At 45.5% G+C, this 19,814-nt stretch overlaps 1 protein-coding gene across 3 annotated transcripts; it reads right to left on the bottom strand.

Moving 5' to 3' along the window:
* DENND10 (DENN domain containing 10) lies at positions 1-19,079 on the bottom strand. Of its 3 annotated transcripts, XM_045854561.1 has the most exons (9): positions 18,975-19,079; positions 16,056-16,252; positions 14,475-14,554; positions 11,197-11,345; positions 9,981-10,092; positions 8,117-8,217; positions 5,958-6,065; positions 3,960-4,054; positions 1-1,545 (listed from the first exon to the last, which is right to left on the bottom strand). In XM_045854561.1, the coding sequence occupies exons 1-9, from the start codon at positions 19,027-19,029 to the stop codon at positions 1,369-1,371; spliced, it is 1,074 nt and encodes a 357-aa protein (XP_045710517.1). In that variant the 5' UTR covers positions 19,030-19,079; the 3' UTR covers positions 1-1,368. The 3 variants fall into 3 exon arrangements, with proteins under 3 accessions (XP_045710517.1, XP_045710518.1, XP_045710519.1); XM_045854562.1 differs by lacking the exon at positions 14,475-14,554 and having other exon boundaries at positions 16,056-16,272; positions 18,975-19,062; XM_045854563.1 differs by lacking the exons at positions 14,475-14,554; positions 16,056-16,252; positions 18,975-19,079 and adding an exon at positions 11,581-11,911.
* Positions 19,080-19,814: the final 735 nt, after the last annotated feature.

Raw genomic sequence — 19,814 nt, 5'->3', positions numbered from 1 at the left:
TTTTTCATCTACCTAAAACTTTGTTGAGTATCAAAATATTTCCATTTTATTTCTGCATCATACATTTGTAATTTTCACAACTTCGATCATTAGCTAATACAGAAATACAAAAATGAGCAAGAAAAAGATGTTAGTATTCATTTCCATAAAGTGCGGATTTAATTTTAAATTGTTTGCCTTAGTAAACAAAATCTCATTTCGGGTTCACCCCTACCCCAGGAGGGAGGGAAGGGGCTACTTTCAATTTTTACTTAACAAAAGTCTAACACCAAGAATAACTGAAAGACAAGATTTTCTGCAAACATTTTCTGGATAAAACCTAGGACAACAGTAGTGACTGTAAGGAACCTGTCGTAGTTAATACGAACGCACACACTAAAACAACAAGCACATAGCCGTGCCCCGCACGCTCACCGTGCCGTGCTCAGGTCTCCCACCGTGAAGGCGGTGCTCAGTTCGCGACTGATCGGGGACAGTTCCCTCCGCGTGAGGCCGGGCTACCTTCACTGGAGTTCTCTGAAGACGCTCTCTGGTTTTGGCCCTTGCAAGAAGTTAATTCTCACTCTAGGATGTGTGTAAAGTTGCTAGTTCAGTTACACATGTATGTTCAAAATGGGCTGCTTATTTCACTCTGCCATATAAGGACTGGTATCTTTTCCAAGATAATATTGCTAGCAACAAGGTTAATTGAAGAGTACTGATAGCTTAAGTTTGCCAAACGCTTACCTCTGAGACAGTATAAATACGGATTATTAAAGTTGTCTACTCAAGTATAAAATCTATGCAAAACCCTCATAATATAGGCAAAATGTTCAAAGGCCGAGAAAAAAAAAATTTATAAGAAAGTGCAACTGCAGGGTCTTTTGAATGATCTTCTAGACGGTTCTGCAGAAAACTTAGTAGTTTGGCTCAGAAAGTAGAGTTCCTCATGAGGAATTAAAGTTCTTCCTAGAAGAATACAAAGCAAAATTTCAGGCAGCTTTCTGAAAATGAACGGTTTGTGGAGCACAATGAGACAAACTGGAACTTAGGATAAGGAAGGCGTTTGGGCTTGCTGTGATTTACACGAGAACTTGACAGAGCTTTTCTCTCGGCCCCAGGCCCGCAGGCCGCCCACAGCCTGCCTGTCTGCGGCAGTCACGCGCTCCGCCCAGCACTGCCGGTGGGCGTGAGGCTGATCGGAAAGAGAAAATCAGAAGTGTTTTCATGTGTAAAGTTTCAGTGCTTTTCAGGTCAAATCTCAATACTTTCAAATAAATCATTAAAATATACCCTTTTCTTTGTTATTCTCAGTATTTTACACAGTTAATGGACAGTCACGGTCACAGAGCTCTGCATCAGTCCTCAGCGACACCCCCAGACAGGCGGTCAGATTTTCAGCATTTGTTCGGCCGCAGCTAGATGGTAGAGAAAGTTTTCTGTGGCTGGCGGAAATCGTCTCTGCTTCAGTGCCTCCAGATTGAGAACTAGCTTTTCTCCGTCACCTGAAACTTCTGAAAACGGTGCCAGGTTGGCGAAGATTTCTTTTGTTTTCAGGGAAATATCCTTGAATAAAAACAGGAAAACATGTAATATGTCAGCACCGAAAAATCTGAGTAGTTGTTGCATTATAATAGAATTCTTCCTGCTATTTTAAAAAGTTTATCAGATTAACTTTATTTTTTCCCCTTTTTGCCTGTAGTACCCCCTACTGGGGACCTGGCTTGTAACCCAGGCACGTGCCCCAACTGGGAATTAAACCGGGGACCACTTGGTTCACAGGTCAGCGCTCAATCTACTGAGCCCCACCAGCCAGGGTGTTTATTTTTAAATTAGAAAAAAAAAAAATAACTTATAAAAACCAATGTCATGGATAATTTTTTTCTTTGTGCAATTTTTAAGCATGTGATTGGGTGCCATTAAGTACATTCATGGTGTTGAGTGATGATCATTGCTTCCATTCAGAGCTTTTTCATCATCCCAAACAGAAATTCTGTTCCCATTAAACACTCCCCAAACCCCCACCCCCAGCCCCTAGTAACCACCATTCTACTTTTCGCCTCTATGAATCTGCCTACAGAGTACCTCATTTAAGTGAAATCATACAACATTTGTCCTTTTGTGTCTGGCTTATTTCACTTCGCATAATCTTTCAAGGTTCATCCATGTTGTAGCGTGTTAGAACTTCATTCCCTTTTAAGGCTAAATAGTCCACTGATATATACACATTTTGTCCATCCATCCATCCACCCATCCATCCATGGTCATCGTTAACAGTGCTGCTCTGAACAGGCAGGTACACACGAGTCCCTGTTTCTAATTCCTCTTGACAAATACCCAGGAGCAGAATTGCTGGCTACAGGGTAATTGTGTGTTCACCTCTCTGAGGAACCCTGCTACCGTTTCTAGAACAGACCCCTTCCCAGAGTTCTCTTCTGCCGGGGACAGGACACCCAGCACCTGCCACAGGGGCTTCACTCCTCTCCGTCGACTGACATCCCTTCGCGGGGCTGAGGACTCACCAGAGCGCACGGGAAAGTCGTGTCTTTTCCTCGGAGTGTTGACATCACTAACGCATTCAAACATTTTTGTACCCCTACGACATGCCGGGCACACTCATCATACATTATACTGAGTCACTGTGTATCACTTTTAGTCCATGAAAAACACCATAACTCAAATTTACACATCTCACCAGCACTGGGAAGAGTCACTGTTTTCACTACCATGTTGATGGAAGAAGGATGGACAGGCCATGGCGATCCACAGGGTAGGAAAGGAGAGTCTCAGTGCCCAAGTCCACGGGACAAGACCCTCCCACTCCTCCTGGCCGTAGCTGGACGGGCCACCAGCACTGAACAGAACAGCGCTACTGGTGGGTCCCTGTCAAAACCTGTGGTCCCTCACCCTTTAGCACCCTCTAGCTCACATGTCACTTTCTCAGAGGGCTGTCTGATAACCCCTTGTCTCTGTCTCAGCATTCCTTTATCATGGCTCACACTGATCTTGTCACTTCATCTGCTCCACTAACATACAGGCCATAGGGCAGGGACTTGGCTCACCACTGTAACCGCGAGGCCCTGTGCAATGTGTGACATAGTCAGTGCTCCATAAGTATCGTTTAAGTACATAAATGGATTAACGAAGAAGAGATAGGTGCAACCAGAGGAGTAGGACCTTTACATCAGAGGTGCCCCCAGGTGCAGACGGGGGGATACAATCCTAGGCCCCCGGCCCCCACCAGAGTACGAGACGGGTCTAGAGGAAGCAGGGCCCGAGAGGCGAGGCTGGAAGTGTATCGGTGCAGGAGAGGAGCAAGTTGCTGGAAACGCACAGCGCAAATTGACAGCATGCAGAAGGGCGAGCCGGGGTGTGGAGGAGGGGCTTTATCACCACAGGAGGAGGTGTAAACAAAGCCCACTTGCCACGCCAGTGTGGCAAGGGGAGAGGAGAGGGTCCACAGGGACACTGCTGCCAGATGACAGACCCCACAGAGGAGCCAGCCCTGCAGGCTATGACACCAGGGCCTGCTGCGTTTGGCAGGGGCCTGCATTATTAATGCCCCGGAGACGATAAACATATCAAAGCTAGATTAAGACATTCTCTCTAGTCCCGTGCTCAGCAGCAACCTTTTGTTTACAGTTTGTTTCTCCATGAAAATCCTGCCAGGAGGACAGAATGCAATGGCCAATCCAGAACAGCATTCCAGACCACTTAGAAGTCACAATTCTCACCATAAATGCTTGGCTTTGGCACCAACTCCCCATACTTATCTTGTCCTCAGAGCCTGACCCCTGAGTAGCCACGGCAGCCCCCGCTGCCCACTTCCAGCGGGTCCCTCTGCAGACCCGCATGATCTGGAGCCTGCTGGCCTCTCCCAGCCACTTCCCTCTGTCACGTGCACTGCAGACAACAAGCAGCTCCTCGCGCACGGCCCAGCGACACTGGTTCAGGGCTAAGTCGGCAGGTCAAGGACTCACCTGTATAACTTGGCTGTCGGATTTCTCTGGATCTTCTGAAGACTGGACAATTAGCTGGCCAATTTCTTTGTGCAGTTTGCCCATTGTCATGGACTCTGGTGAGATGAAGAATATGTTGTGTGAATATTTAGAAGTTCACATAGTAAAAAATAACCATGTCATCTATCTGAAAACCTGAAAGATCATACAGAGGGAGTTTTCAAAAACCAACTGACAACCCACCACACTTCCATCTTATTGCTAAACGCAAACATGATGATATGCTAGGAGGTAAGGAAGGCGTAATCCTGATTTACATACTTCATGTCCAAATAAAAACACAATACCAAACCAAATTCCTCCTTCACACTTGGCCGATAAGAATTTTTATTTTTCTTCTAGACAACACTGACAAAAGCTTCTGACTACAAATAAGTTGGAGTTTAAGCCAAAAGCCTCACTTTCCTGTCCAGGTCTTTACAGTTAAGAATTCAAGTGTATCTTCCTGGCGGGAAGATTGTGAAAGAAGTGTTTCCTGTCAGTTCTGCAGAAGCAGGCTGAATGTTCAGTGTCTAAAGGCCCTTAGAAACGAGCAAAAGAAACAACCCAAGTTGCATTAATTATCTATGAGGGGGGATCCCCCAAGAAACAGAATTATCTTTCGGAGGGTGGGCCCTTTGTAGTACAGGCTTCCCCTACAGGGTGAGTGTTCTAGGAACCCATCTGTATCAGTGGACCATCTGGCGTTGTTGTGAGAGGCTGCATTCTGCTTCAGTGAATTTCTTTTAAGATTCAGCACATTTGCCCATTTCATGAAGGGTGGTTTGTGAGCGCACCTGCCCATGCTGCGCTGAGTGCTCGGCAGTTCTGACCAAGGACGGCACGACCCCCATGCCTCATCCTCCCCGTTGACCAGATCTTGCCCTAAGCGACTTTTGTTTCCCCTCATGAAAAAAGTCCTCAAAGGGAAATGTTTTGCCAATGTGGGAGAAGTGAAACAAAAACGGCAAAAGCACTAGAAGGCATCAAAATCGATGAGTTCAAAAACCATTTTGAGCAGTGGAAAAAACATCTCAAAAGGTATGTTGCATCAAATGGAGAACACTTTGAAGGTGACTGAAGTTTAAACATGTAAGAATAAATACACAATTTTTTCTAAATTCCAGTTTCTTTGGGTCCCCCCTGGACACTTTCTGCAGCACAGAGATTAGCAGGAACTTCTGCGTGTCACTTCAAGGCACGAGCGCGAGTGGTGCCGCCTGGGACGAGCCCCCTCACTGTACCCCATGGGGTGAGGGCTCCGCCACCGGCCACTCGGGTTGGCTGGGCAGGGGGGCCTCCAGCCCACCGGAGCCTTCAGATGATGGCAGCCCTGGCACTACGCTGACTGCAACCTCAGGGGAGACCCTGAGCCAAAGCCCCCCAGCTAAGTCGGTCCTAAACTCCTGGCCCACCGAAACTATGAGGTAATAAAAACCTGTTGTTCTGAATCACTAAGTCTGGAGGTGATCTGTTATGCAGCAATAGGTAACTAATGAGCCTTGTTTAACAGAAGGCGGAGAAACAAATGAATAGGCCATCTTATGAACACATACTGTGCAATGAGAGCATCCAGGATGTATTACTAACGTGGCTAGGACGGTAAGATTAGTGCTGCGTTCGCAACACGAAAAAAATCCCTCCAGCCCTGGCTGGTGTGGCTCAGTGGATTGACTGCTGGCCTGCGAACCAAAGGGTCACTGGTTCGATTCCCAGTCAGGGCACATGCCTGAGTTGCAGGCCAGGTCACCAGTAGCAGGCACATGAGAGACAACCACGCATTGATATTTTTCTCCCTCTTTTTCACCTTCCCTTCCCCTCTAGAAATAAATAAAATCTTTTTTAAAAAAATCCCTCCAGCTTCAGCACAGTAGGGTAAGAAGGCCCTTAAATACCGGTCTTAGAGAATCAGCCTAAAAAAGAGTTACAACTGCTCGGCTCATGTCTCGTATTAACAACGGAACAGACCAGAGAACGCACCTTTCGCAAGCGGAGCAATGGTAATCTCACTGTCTGCCAGATTCACAAACACGTCATAGAGGTCCGGTCTGTTGCTCACGTCCAAGTCCACAAATCCGGCGACGTAACCTGCATCACAAAGAGGACCAACATCACCGGAGTACGAAGAAATCCTACTGTAAACATATCAAACGAGAACTGAGTCTAGAAGCTGCTTTTTTCCACTGTTGTACTTGTTCAGGGTACATTAGCTGTGCCCTGTGGCACTCATTAAGGCTACTTTATTGTTAAATGCCTGAAGAAATTCACACACTCAAAATATTCCAAAGCCAGACTTCAGTGTCAAGGAAGGAGGCTGAGGGAAAAGCCCTTACTTTTTCAGTTGTTGCTTTAGGGGGCAGAAATGACAGATGAGGCAGAAGGTAGCAAGGGTGCTCTCAGTCAGTGTTCCCCCTTAGAGCCTTGTTTCCAAGAAATCGTAGCCAAACGCCCGTGTTTCTCAGGGACAGTGAGTGGAAGTAGCATCATCTCTCACCGAATTCAGGGCCGATACAAGAAGTGGTAAAGGAATCAGGCAACTCCAGAATTAGCAGACCTTTGGAACTGGTGTTAAGAAAGTGATTCCCAGACTTTTCGGACTTCACAGAGCAGTACAATAAAAAAGTTATTTTTTTTGAGGGCCAGTTTATCATTACTAAAGCTTTACTTTACCAGGCAAGGACATTTAAAAGGAACTGCAACAGAACCAAACACTTAGCACAGGGCACCCAGGCACAGACCTCCTCACGTGAGGAAACGCAATACGGGACACAGAGGCCACTCCTGACTACTGGACAGACTACTGGACAGACTACTGGACAGAGCGGGGGACCTACTCGGCAGTGTTCCCGGACCAAGTGGCCATTTAAATGGGGAAAAATGAAATCAGCTCCCAAACTAAAAAAAAGTAATTCCCTGAAGATCTGAAGATTAAAGACTTAAATGAGGAAGAAAAAATTAAATGAGGAAGAAAACAACTTTTACATTTATTTAAAAAAAAATTGGAGAATATCTTTCTACCCTTGGGATAGAGATGTTTCTTAAACAAAACATAAGGTAAAATCATAGAAGCCTAAAAAATCTCAACACATTAAGATTTTTAGTCCTCAAAAGATACCATGAGGATGAAAAAAATTCACAAACTCAGAGATTTCTGACGCATACAGACCAACAGTAGGTTCATATGCTGAGTGTAGAAAAGTCAGTCAGCCCTGCTGGTGTGGCTCAGCAGACTGAGCGCCGGCCTGCAAACCACAGGGTCGCCGGTTGGATTCCCAGTCAGGGCATAAGCCTGGGTCACGGGCCAGGTCCCCGGTTGTGGGATGTGCGACCCATCAATGTTTCTCTCCCTCTCTTTCTCCGCCCAGTCCCCTCTCTCTGAAAAATAAATAAAATCTTTTTAAAAAAGACTGTAAATGTATAAAGGACATTTTAACCTTAAATCTAAAGAAACGGAAACAAAAAACTATGGCACTACAAAGTTAGGATTACTTCAGACACAGGTAATACTGTATTATTAAATTATTCCCAGAATCTTATTATTAAAAAATTATTATATAAGTATAAAAAACATCATTTTAAAATAACTTTTTGAGAAAAAGTATGCCAATGCTCAAATTAAACTGTAAATCAAACCCTGAGCCCTGCCCAGCGTGGCTCAGTTGGTTACTGTCCTGCAAAGGGAAAGGTCAGTGGTTCAACTCCTGGTCAGGGCACACGCCTGGGTTCGGGCCCAGTCCCCTGTTGGGGCGCATTTGAGAGAGACACAACAGATCGATGTTTCTCTCCCTCTTCCTCCTTCCCTTCCCCTCTCTCTAAAAATAAAGAAAATGTTAAATAAATAATCACTAATAAGAAAACTTTGAGAACTTTAAGTTAAAAATAAGTTGTATTTTGGTGATGGCTACATAAAAATGTTAATGTACTTAATGCCACTGAACTACACACTTAAGATTATTAAGACGATGAATTTTGTTAAGCGTATTTTACTCAATTTTCTTCTAAATTAAGGTTTTAAAGGGGGGGGATCTCCTTAGGAATGCACACACACAAAACTTCACAAAACAAACAAACAAACAAACCCAAATCTAAGAACCAAACAACGGCCCGAGAGAAAGCCGAGGCCCCGCCCCGGGACCCACCTGTGCACATCTGCAGGGCCTCCAGCTCCTCGGCATCGAGGTGCACGTACGAGTGCACTATGGTCCAGTCCTGTCGGTGCCACACCAGGGCAGGCAGGGTCCTGGGGAAGCAAAGCGAGAATGCACATGGCCGCTGGCCTGCCCCTGAGCTCTTCCCACTTCTTCCAGGAGGGAACTGGCCATCACAGGCCGAGGGGAGGACCAGCCATAAAAGGGATAACACCTCCAGACTTCAAATGAAAGTAACGCAATGTTTAAAACTCTGCTTTTGGTGCCAGATTAGCTACATAAAGCTCAAGGTGAAATTTCAAAAGATCTCCACGGTGGCAGAGAGCACGCTGCTAAGGTTCCCTCCAAACCAGCCCATCACGCAGCCTGTCACAGAGAGGGAGCCTGAGTGTGTGCACCAAGGACGGCCCTGTGCGTACAACAATATGTTTGAAGCTGCTCATTTCATGTTTAATTCTAGTCAGACTTGTGAACCACTTTGTGCTTATTTATACAAAATAGGTTTCCTCAAAAAAAACAAAAACAAAAACAAAAACAAAACTTGCAGTAAAATGGCTAGTCCAAGAAGATGTGCTGGATTTGCCTGTGGTTTTGTGATCCCCCCGAGGCCTTGTTCCCTATCTCAGCAGCTCTGCACACCCCAGTGCTGGTGGATCAGTGCAGAAGGACAGGACAACGGGGCAGAAAAGCCAGGGTCTGGGAGCCAGAGCGCGCAGGGCAGAAGTGCTGGCCCCTCCGTGTGAGCCCTGAGGCGATCGCTATCGTGACAATAACTATTCCTCAAGTGCACACTGTGGGCAAGGCGCCTGCTGAGAACTTTACACAGATTATGTTCAATCCTAAAAGTAAGCTGATGAGGTAGGTGCGATCTTCATTTTACAGATGAAAAGACAGGCTTGGAATATTAGTGTCCTGTGTGTGGTCAGAGAGCACATACATCGCCTTCCCAGGATTTTTTTAAAAGGCTTTATTTGTTTGTTTGTTTGTTTATTTATAGAGAGGGGAAGAAGGGAAGGAGAAAGAAGGGGAGGTAGACGTTGATGTGAGAGGGAAGTGTCCACTGGTTGCCCCTCATACACGCCCCGACTGGGACTGCACCCACAACCCACGCCTGCGCCCTGACCGGGGAGCTGAAGCAGCGGCCTTTCACCTTGCAGAATGCCGCCCGGTCAACTGAGCCGCCCTGGTCAGGGCCCTGGTATTTTAACCCAGGTCTTTCTGACTATGAAGCCTTTCTTCTCTCTCTTATCTGACCATTTAGCCTGAATCTCAATGTTCTCATCAATAATACAAGGTGATAATACTTGCAAAATTCTCGTCATAAGTAAATGTAAGGCACCTTATACAATGCCTGCCATACAGTAAACACAGCAAAGATGGTAGTTCTCCTTGATTGTAAAAAAAAAAAAGTAAGAACAAGTTAGATTAGGCAAAAGTAAGTAAATAAATAAAAAGAAAAAACATTTATTATACAAATAAGAGGAGCTCTGACCCGGGTGGCTCAGCTGGTGAAGCACTGCCCTGCAAAGTGAAAGGTCGCCGGTGTTCGGTTCCCGGTCAGGGCACACGCCTGGGTTGCAGGCCCTGTCCCCACTTGCAGCACATAAAGGCAGCAACCGATCGATGTTTCTCTCCCTCTCTTTACCCCTTTCTTCCCCTCTCTAAAAAAAATTTTAAAAAGAGTGTACATTTAAAAAATAAATAAATAAACTGGGCCATCAGATCAAAACGTACTTGACCTCCAGCCTAACTCACTCTGCGTCCACCAGATGTGCGCACAGAGCACACAGCGACCCCAACCATTCCAAACTGGCTGCCAACCAAGTTCACACTTCCTGACGATCAGAGAGGGTACCTGGTAAACTCCTGGACAGCTTCTATTTTGGGGTGATAGACGACAATCCTTTTCTTGAGCATCAGTGCTGTGTGTAAGATAACAGTTTCCATTCCAAACTGAGATACGATGTCTTAAAACAAAAGAAATTATGTTACTGAATTAAACGTTAAATAAGGAAATAAAGTTTTTATTGGAAAGAATTCTTGTCATATGAAGGCAAACTTATTCTCAACACAAATTTAGGTAGATGCTGTAAGTACAGAAGCATCTTCTCTGGTGGACACATCTGCTCCCCAGGAGGGGTATCATAGCTGCCTATGCCTGCCTCCCAAAAGACTCATTATGCTGGGTGCATACAGCCAGGCTCAAAAGAAAGTGGAGTAAATGGTATGAAGGGAACCAGCACCTTTCTGTGTCATAAAACCTCCAATTTAGCCCTGGCTGGCGTAGCTCAGTGGATTGAGCGCGGGCTGCAAACCAAAGTGTTGCAGGTTCAATTCCCAGCCAGGGTACATGCCTGGGTTGCAGGCCATAACCCCCAGCAACCACACATTGATATTTCTTTCTCTCTCTTTCTCCCTCCCTTCCCGCTCTAAAAATAAATAAATAAAATCTTAAAAAAAAAAAGATGAACTACTTTCTAAAAATAAAAAATAAAAAATAAATAAAACCTTCAATTTCACAAATTGCTCACTAACCACCCCCTACACCCCTACAAGTCATGACTTAGTCCTTTTGCCCCTGGAGTTCCCTCTCCTCTGTTAAGGACCCAGAAGTCAGTGGCTTAGCCCCGGGCCGTCTCTGTCATTTTGGACTCTCCAGGAGAGCCGGACTAGGAGCCTGGGTCAGGGGCTTGAGCTCTCCAGATGGAAGAGTCGGCAGCTAAGATCTAAGGAAAGAGAACTATGGAAGTCAGTGGAGACCTGAACCCGTGAAGTGCAGCTCACTTTCTAAATATAGAAAGAACATTTCTATATTTAAAGTCTGATTTTTTTGGAAAGGAACACCACAAAAGCCTGCTTTCCCATGACAGAATTCAAAGCAAACAGGAAAATGGAGAAGGTGAAGAACTCTCCTGTACAAAAAATAAGTATCATGCAGATGATGTATGTGGAAAGACAGAACATCAGAGTGCACTGACAGATGGTCCTTGGCTTCAGGATTTTTGTTGTTGTCAGGACGAAATCACCTGCAATGGGTTTTTGTTTCTTCTCTTTCCTTTTTTTCTCTTTACCTTTGACAGAGCCTGCAAGGTATGCCTTTCGGGCGCCGAAGTCCTTGCTGAGGAAAGAGCCATTTTCTTCACTCTGGCACACCCCCTTTGTGAGAACTGCGATATAGCTCTCCATCATTTTAACGGGGCTCCCGTGTTTCAGGTATATCCTGTAACGAAGGACAAAAAGCCATCACGCTTCTGTCTCGCATGAACCACATGGAGAAACGCACCCAGGCTCGGCTCGGGTGGTTTCTAAACAATTGAAGCCGACTTGCTAACACACTTCTGAATGCCTGAATTTTTTTCATGACATAATTTTAAGATTTAATTTTAAAATGTATTAAATAAAAAACCACTTGAAGGATCTTTGACAATCCTTTGAAGCTGGCCCTGTCTCTGCACCTGGGAAGGCCCACTCCTCCAGTCCGTGCGGGCGGGAGAACGAACCGCGGGCTTGCCGACGCCCCTTATGCTCAAGGACATCGCACTCTCATCTCTTTTCATGTCTTACAGTCACAGCTGGGTGCTGAGTCACAGCTCTGCTTTACTGCCGGCGTTTCCTTCGACAAGAAAGGAGGTTTATGCACTATTCACGGAGAAAGCAGTAATTAGTTGTAGAACCTATATTTATTATCAGAGTTCCCAGAGCTGACTATGTTTAAATCATTAAGAAATCCAACTCCTTTAAGCTTCTGGTGATAAATGCACACTAGATACATTCATCAAGTTAAAAATTTCCAGAAAATGCTGACAGGAAACTGGCTCCATTAATAGCTCGCATGTGAAATCTCTTCCTCTGAGTAACTACATCTAAATTCTGCTTGGAAAGCACGACTGGGTAGACTTGAGCCTCTCAGCAGCCAAAGGGATAGAAAATTGGGAAGAAAATAAAATCACCGTTTAAGATAAATCACTTGAAAATGATACTTATTGTACAGTAAGTTTCATTAAGATAATGAAAAAAAAAAGTGTTTTAACTGCTTACCAAATTTTGACAATCATCAGTTTTTCAATGCACAAATTGAGAAAGAAATCAGAGAACAATGACTACGGTACACCCTCATATTGATAAAACACAGTCAAGCCCATGAACTCATCCACATGCCTGTGTGTGCAGCAAAGACCTCGGCTGGATACAAAGAAAACAGGCCCAGGAGCTGCCTTGGGTGGGTGGGTGTCAGGAAGTAAAACTGGAGGCTGGGAACAGGCGGAAGGACTTAGTTTTCACTGTACATCCTTCTGTACTGTCTGCATTTTTTAATTAACTATGTGCTTCCATTACCACCACCAAAAAAAAAAAAATTACAAAAACACACCATTACCATTATAAAATAGAAACAATACACAGTAATGGAGAAGAGAAACCTAAGAAAGACTAAGGTGACTTCCCACATGACAACTGTGAGCCACACGGGACTGAACAGAGGAAAGAATCCCCCAGAACTCCTCCACAGGAAAACCACAAAGCACAGCCCAGGGGAACGTGTTCAGAAAGTCACCCCCAAGCTGTCACACCTGGCCTGGACAACTGACGCCTAGTGTGCATGGAACCCTGGTTCTCTACCAGGGCCACCAGCTGAGGGGCCAGAAGAGGAAGGGGGTCATGGCAGCTGACCTGTATCCCTTACAGGGAACGACCCTCCCGAATGACCGCCCCCCCCAGCCCCAATGCAGGCCTCCACCGCTCTGTAAGCAGCGTGCTGTGGAAGGAATGCCTGCCTGCTTCTCTCTCTAGAAATGGAGGGTGGGCATGTCCACAGCAACCTCTTCATTATTTAAAAATGTACACCTGAAACTAATACAAGATTGCACGATTCAAAAGTGAAAAAGTGACTGTAGAAGTGTTTGTGTGCACATGCACAGACACCTGCATTCATGGGTAGAAAGTGTGTTCGCGTGCACACATGCATGTGTGCACCTGAGCACATGGGCATGCACACATGCAAGGTCAAGCACGAGAGCTCACTAAGGGGTCGGAGGCCGAGGAGGTGGCTGGCAATAGCTCTGAGTCCTCGTTTCCCTCGCGCGGTGGCAGGAGAGAATCCAGAATGCGCCAACACCGCAGCACCACAGAAGCTGAGAAACCCTTGGGCTTCCTCCCGGTCAGGGAGTGGGGCCTAAACCAACTTCCCCTCTGGGCCCCGTAACACTTCCCAGTGACTTTGGTTATGTCACCTAGCCCTGACTCAATAAATGAAACGGGGGCCCAGTGTTTGTTCGAGACCACCTCTGCAATGTTCTGAGTTCACAGCTTCTGGACAGTGTCCTGTCCAGCAACAGCAGTCTCTCTGTGTAAGCACCATATTAACAGACAATATCTATGTTCCACAGTGAGCCATGCACCTGGAATTTATCCTGTGATGGCAAGAGGTCTTTCTTATCATAGCTGGCTGCAAAAGCAATGAGACTTCATTTTGTCAAACTACAACCTAACTGAAGCCAAGACGGTAACAAGACGGTATTCTTATGCTAGGCCATGTGTTGCACATAAAAGTGGCAAAAAGCAAACCATGTAATGGGCTTATAGTGGGGAAAAAAAAAACTCCCCCCATTCACACCCCCCAAACTACTTATTGAGTGTGAGCCTGAGAGCTGAGAGTAATATATACTAGACTTTCAAGTCTTTCTAGTGATAATATTAATTAAAACAAAACACTAAAATCTTCATTATACAAGAAGCCACTATTCTTACCACATAAGAAATATTTCATGAAGTCCACTAGACTTACTTACCAAGGCAAGAAAGTACACTGGTGTATTTTAGATAAATTTTCTCAACAGCTAGGATGAAACTAAAGGCATCTATCTGAATCACAATTAACCAATGAATCAGTTTTTCAGTTTCTTGGTATTCGAGCTAAGAAATGCTTTCCTGTGTTTTGTGCATAATTCAAAATGCTCGTGAACTTGCCCCAGAGTTCCCCACACACAGACCCTGATGCGCATGGAGCAGCTGACCACTTCATAGAGCACTTCGCCCACCCATCTGCTCAGGCACATTCTGGATGGGAAAGGAGGAGAAGCAGACCAAACGGCAAGTGACTCAAAACCCCCAGGGACAACAGTTGTGCAAACTGCTTCTTCTCCTCCCCTCCACCATTTTCCTAAATGAGAGGAGCAATGTCGTTGAAGCAGAAGAGAAAGTTCCTCTTTATCAAACAGTCTTTGCGGGGCCAGTAGAGATCAAGACAGCTAAACCAAGGGCTGAAATCTGCTTCCTCAGTATGGAAATCTGCATGGAACTACTAAGACCTTCATTTGTGTACATTAATATTCGATACAGTTTTCATACAGACCTACACAATATCCTAGTGAAGGCGGCATATTTCTCTGGGTTAAAATCTTTGGCGGTCAGAACAATAGAAAAATGAGTCACCTGTCCAAAAAAACAAAAAAAACAAAAGAAAGTAAACTTTTTAAAGACACTTTAATAGAATTAATTTTTATTACTCTATTCTAACAAACCTCTTGTACGAGACACAACAGCATTAAAAGAAGACCAAAATGTAACAAGTCCTCAATTGTTTCTTTATACTTTCATATGTATATCCACACATATAAAAATGTTATATATATAACTGTACATGTATGGAATTTAGTACCGAAAAATGTAATACTTTCAGTTTTTGCAAAACAAAAACATTTCAAATATAAAAAAATGTAAATTTTCATTTAAAATCCCTTAACCTCATCGAAGCAGAACTAGGAATGCTCTATCAGACCTACCAACGTAGCAACTATTTTTCATTAATGAAATAGAAGGATGGAAAACAATAATACAGCTCAGTAAAATTCTTATAGTAAAAACTATACAGTTCCTAAAATAGTTCATCCTCTATAGGTTGCTATATAATCTAAGGTGTGCTGTTATAATAAGCTTCACTTATTTATAGGCCTCATTTTATAAAATATAAATTTCTGATAATTATATACCTATTATTTCCATTAATGAGGCAAAATTTAGAACTTTATAAAAGCAAAGCATTAAAGAAATATATTTTTAAAAATCATATTTTAAAGTGAAAAATCTAAAATCTTGCTATTTTTACATAATGAACATATATGAAAGACTTTATGACACCTGGAAAACTATCTTTTTGCAAATTTACATTTTCTAATTACGAATCCCTGTTTTGTCTTTAACTCCTAATAGTTTCTAAATTGTTGCCATCCTGGTTTTCTAAATGTAATTCCTTAAATTTAAACTGCTATCTTGTTATGCTTCCTACAGTCTGTTATTGGCTGTAAAATCATCCCTGCAAAGGTAAAAGAAGTCCTATTCAGGAACATGCCAGGAGCTCAGCCGCTACTCCCCAATAGTCTTTTCATTGAAAAATCCTGCTGGTTGTTTGGGATTGAGGAGCTCACAATGGCCACCACGCAGTGGTTTTCGACCTGTCACATTGATCCTGTCCCTATCGAATGACCCAGCAAAAAGCCTACTGAATACATGAGTTTCCTTAATTATCCTTTCTATTCTTAGTACAGCCTTTCTATCCACAAATGAATAAAAAGATGTTTTCTTAACGATATCAAGAACAATTATATCCTCTAAAATAGTTTTTGATGGTAGAAAAAATACTTCTTCACGCTTCCAATAAGAGTCATGACTTGGAAACTACTTCTGCACTTCTACTCCCTCAGACTACAACCTGAAACAGGCTTCACTCCCGCAGCCGCAGGGCCAGCCATGTAACGCACACCAACAAATACTAGGGTTAACGGGAGTGAAACATGAAGGAGAACATTCCCAATGAATATCACATTTAATGCTTTTCCAGTGAACTGTGAATGACAAAGTCTAAAGCTAAGACTTACGGACATAACCTCACATCACTGTGAATATTTTTGGTTTTTTGACCTTTACGCACTCATACCTTTTTCAACACGGAAGAATCCGGAGCTTCGACTGTTGTGATATAAAACCATGTTCTTCTGTACTGACCGAAGACGAAGGGATGGAGGAGTTTGTTTTCATCCGTAAGGCAGCATTTTCTCAGCAGCAGGTTCTTTAGAGCAGCTGTCGTGGAAGGATAACACCACACCCACAGAACTTCTCCATTTGTGTCCTTTTCTACGGTGGAAAGATGGTCACTGTGAGAATGGCAAACAGCAGCAAGGGAGTGAATTGATTGGTTACTCAGAAACACTTAGTGGAATCACTTTTAACATCCCATTTTCCAAAGCAACCCAGAGCACACGAGACCCCCTAGTTCCCACCTTCCTCTACTGCTCACATAGCCTCGCTTCCTGACCTTGAATTTTACTCCACCTTTTGATCTATAGACTTAAAAAAACTTATTATTTTGTACATATTGTACAATATGTACAAATGTTTGTAATTCTGTTTAAAATTTTAATAACAATAATAATAAAGGTTATCCAATTACATATGTAGTTTCATCATCAAAATAAACACCTTGATAACAAAGCAGGAGCAACCTACTTGCAATAAAAACTCCAAGCAAAAATAGCCTAAATTTTAGAGAAACAGTTATTGCACATACAGCATTAAGAATCTAGGTTTTGCTCCTGCCGGTGTGGCTCAGTGGACCGAGTGCCAGCCTGCAAACTGAAAAGCCACTGGTTTGACTTCCAGTCAGGGCACCTGCCTGGGTACCTGCCTGGGTTGCCCCAGTTGAGAGGCAACTGTTTCTCTGTTGCACAACAATGTTTCTCTCCCTCTTTGTCTCCTTCCCTTATCCTCTTTCTAAAAATAAATAAATAAAATATTTTTTAAATCTAGATTTTGATCTATAGACTTAAAAAACTTATTATGGAAAATATGTATAAAAAAGGCAGAGAGCCTTGACTGTGGTGGCTCAGTGGATTGAGTGCCGACCTGTGAACCAAAGTGTCCCCAGTCCGGGCACATGCCTGGGTTGCGGGCCAGGTCCCCAGTAAGGGGTGCGTGAGAGGTAACCACACACTGATGTTCTCTCCCTCTTTTCCTCTCTCTGGAAATAAATAAATAAAATCTTAAATAAAATTAAAAAAGCAGAGAGAATAAAAAATTCCTCAGCTCCCTCACTCAGCTTCAGCAATTGTCAACATCTGGCCCTCCTTGTTTCATGAAGGGGAGGAGGAGCGCTTCTCCCCTTATTTTGAAGCACATCCCTTTATTTTTCAGGTCAACACAAAAAGCAAAAAACACACAGAATTGAAAAGGATTGCAAGTCATCTTTTTCTTCGCTCTTATCAATTAAAGTCACAGTTTAACTCAGCCTTAATTCAGAAGTACTTTAGGCAGGACTGAGATGCATAAGTTACTTAAGCTTTGCTTTGAAGCAGTTTTAAAATCACATTAGAAATGTTAGATGGATACGAGATTAATCAGGATGATCACTTAGTGAGCTGTACAATATCTAATCACTGGGGTGTACCCCTGAAACTAATATAATATTACATGTCAACTGTAATTGAAAAATAAAAAATGGCCCTGGCTGGCGTAGCTCAGTGGATTGAGCGTGGGCCTCGAACCAAAGTGCCGCAGGTTCGATTCCCAGTCAGGGTACATGCCTGGGTTGCAGGCCGTGACCCCCAGCAACCGCACATTGATGTTTCTCTCTATCCCTATCTCTATCTCCCTCCCTTCCCTCTCTAAAAAAATAAATAAAATCTTATAAAATAAAAAAAAGAAAAAAAATGATTTCAGAAAAGAAGATGAATACACGAAGCCATTCCCACATAAATGCACTCATGGAGACACTGAAAAGTAATCAGCACATTTCGCCAGTTTGTCTTAACCCAAGTAATGTTGTTCTACACTAGGGATAGAGTGTTTAGGGATTTGTAAAAATCTCAACAGAATGTTTTTTCAAAGAGCACCGGCACGCAAGGCGCCGACAGACGTTCATTCAAGCAGCCCCGTGCTCACTGTCGCGCACCGAATGAATGGTTCCTTGAAACACCCAGCCCTGAAACACTGCGCACAGCTCAGACACACGGTCTGGGCGGCCCAAAGGTCCCAGCGTACTTCCTCATCCATCAATTCCTCAAAACCAACGGGGTTAAGCAGACACCCGTGCTACGCGCACGAGCCCTGTCGGGCGATGCGGCCGCCGTCCTCCACTGGCCGCAGTTGGGGCTCTGGGGCTGCTAGACCGCAAGCGTCCCAGTCCTGGCGCCGCCACTTTGTAGCGTGGTCGGTGCACAAACGACACCCTGGGCCTCCAGCTGCTGCCCGCTCAAGTGGGCATCAAACGTCAGCCAACCCCCCACTGGAGCCGGAGGGAGAGTTAAACGGAGATAATTCACGCATAATGCGCAGCACCCGGGGCCGGTGGAGCTGTCCGCCCTGTCTCCAACCGCCCGATCACATGATCGAGACCAGTCGGGGGCCCGGCGGTAGTCTGGCCCGGCTCCCCCACCCTCCGAGCGACCCCGGGCCTGCCCCTCCCTGCCGTGGCGCCAGAGAGCGGCGCTCGGCCCCGCCAGAGTCCCGCCTGAGCAGCTGCCCCCTCGCAGACGCGGGGCCTCAGTCAACTCCCATTCCACGCCCGGTCTGGTCTGCGGCGCGGGGCGTTCAGGAGGTGCGCCTCTCCCTGAACCTAGGAGGCCCGAGGGGGTCCCTCCGCCCCGCCGCCCGACGCAGCGGGTGCCACGCCAGGCCGCGGGGGGGAAGGGCTGGCCGAACCTCGGCGCGGAGGAGGCCGGGCCGCGCAGCCCTCAGCCCAGGCCCAACAGGGAGGGGGTCGCGCCCTCCTCTCCGCGGGAGGCGGGAGCGGGGCCCGTCCCGGACCCAGGCGGAGGCCTAACTGGGGTGCGGGCCTGCGAGGCAGTGCCTGCGTCCTCACCAATGAGCCCGACTCCGAGCATCAGCTGGGTGTCCGGCACTTCAGTCGCAGCCATCTTCCGCCGCCGCTGCCGCAGCGCGCCTCTCCCAAAGCCCGGCCACAGGCCCCACCCCTCCCCCAGATCCCGCCTACCAGCCGGCCCCACCCTCAAGCTGAGGCCCCGCCTCCATCCTAAGCCCCGCCCCCATCTGCCGGGACTGCTCCCAGCTCCTCCATTCACCTTCAGGCCTTGGCTCTTCACCCTCGGGAACTTCCGCCAGGCTCCGCAGCTTCCCTCCATTTCTCTAGTCCAGATTTTTAGCTGCCTTCTCTTCAACCCACTCCAATCTTCCCTCAGGCCTTCCTCATTCTACCTCTCCACTCCAGTCCACTTGGTCCACTAAAAAGAGGTGTCCTGAGGATGGAGGGTCTCCATACATTCATTTATCCATCCATCATTTATCGCCCCCCCGCCCCACCAAAATTGAGGACTTAAAATGGCTTTGGAAATACAGTGTTGACAAGACAGAGCATAACAGTGGGGAGAGACGGACAACTACTGCGTAAAATAATGCCACAACAGCCCAGAGTCATAAACACATTGCAATAAAAATAACACTTCAGTGTGTTCCAGAGTGGCCAGGGGAGTGCTGCTTTAAAATGGTTCTCTCCGAGGAAGGGCTGTCTGACCGAGGTCTGAATGATTGATGGGAAGGAGCCAGACAGTTTGGGTGGGGGGGCTGCAGGAGGCCGCCTTCTGGATCCTCTGCACCTCCGCCCCCAGATCACACAAAACTAACTAGGGAGGGTCCTTGGTGTCTACAGTCCCCATGTCGTTTCACATTTTTTAGAGTGTTGGGA

The sequence above is a fragment of the Phyllostomus hastatus genome, unplaced genomic scaffold (assembly GCF_019186645.2).
Source record: "Phyllostomus hastatus isolate PE091 unplaced genomic scaffold, TTU_PhHast_1.1 phas_scaffold_1066, whole genome shotgun sequence".
Taxonomy (NCBI): Eukaryota; Metazoa; Chordata; class Mammalia; order Chiroptera; family Phyllostomidae; genus Phyllostomus; species Phyllostomus hastatus.
Note: the sequence above shows the minus strand (reverse complement) of the source record. Positions and strands in the feature narration are given on the sequence as shown.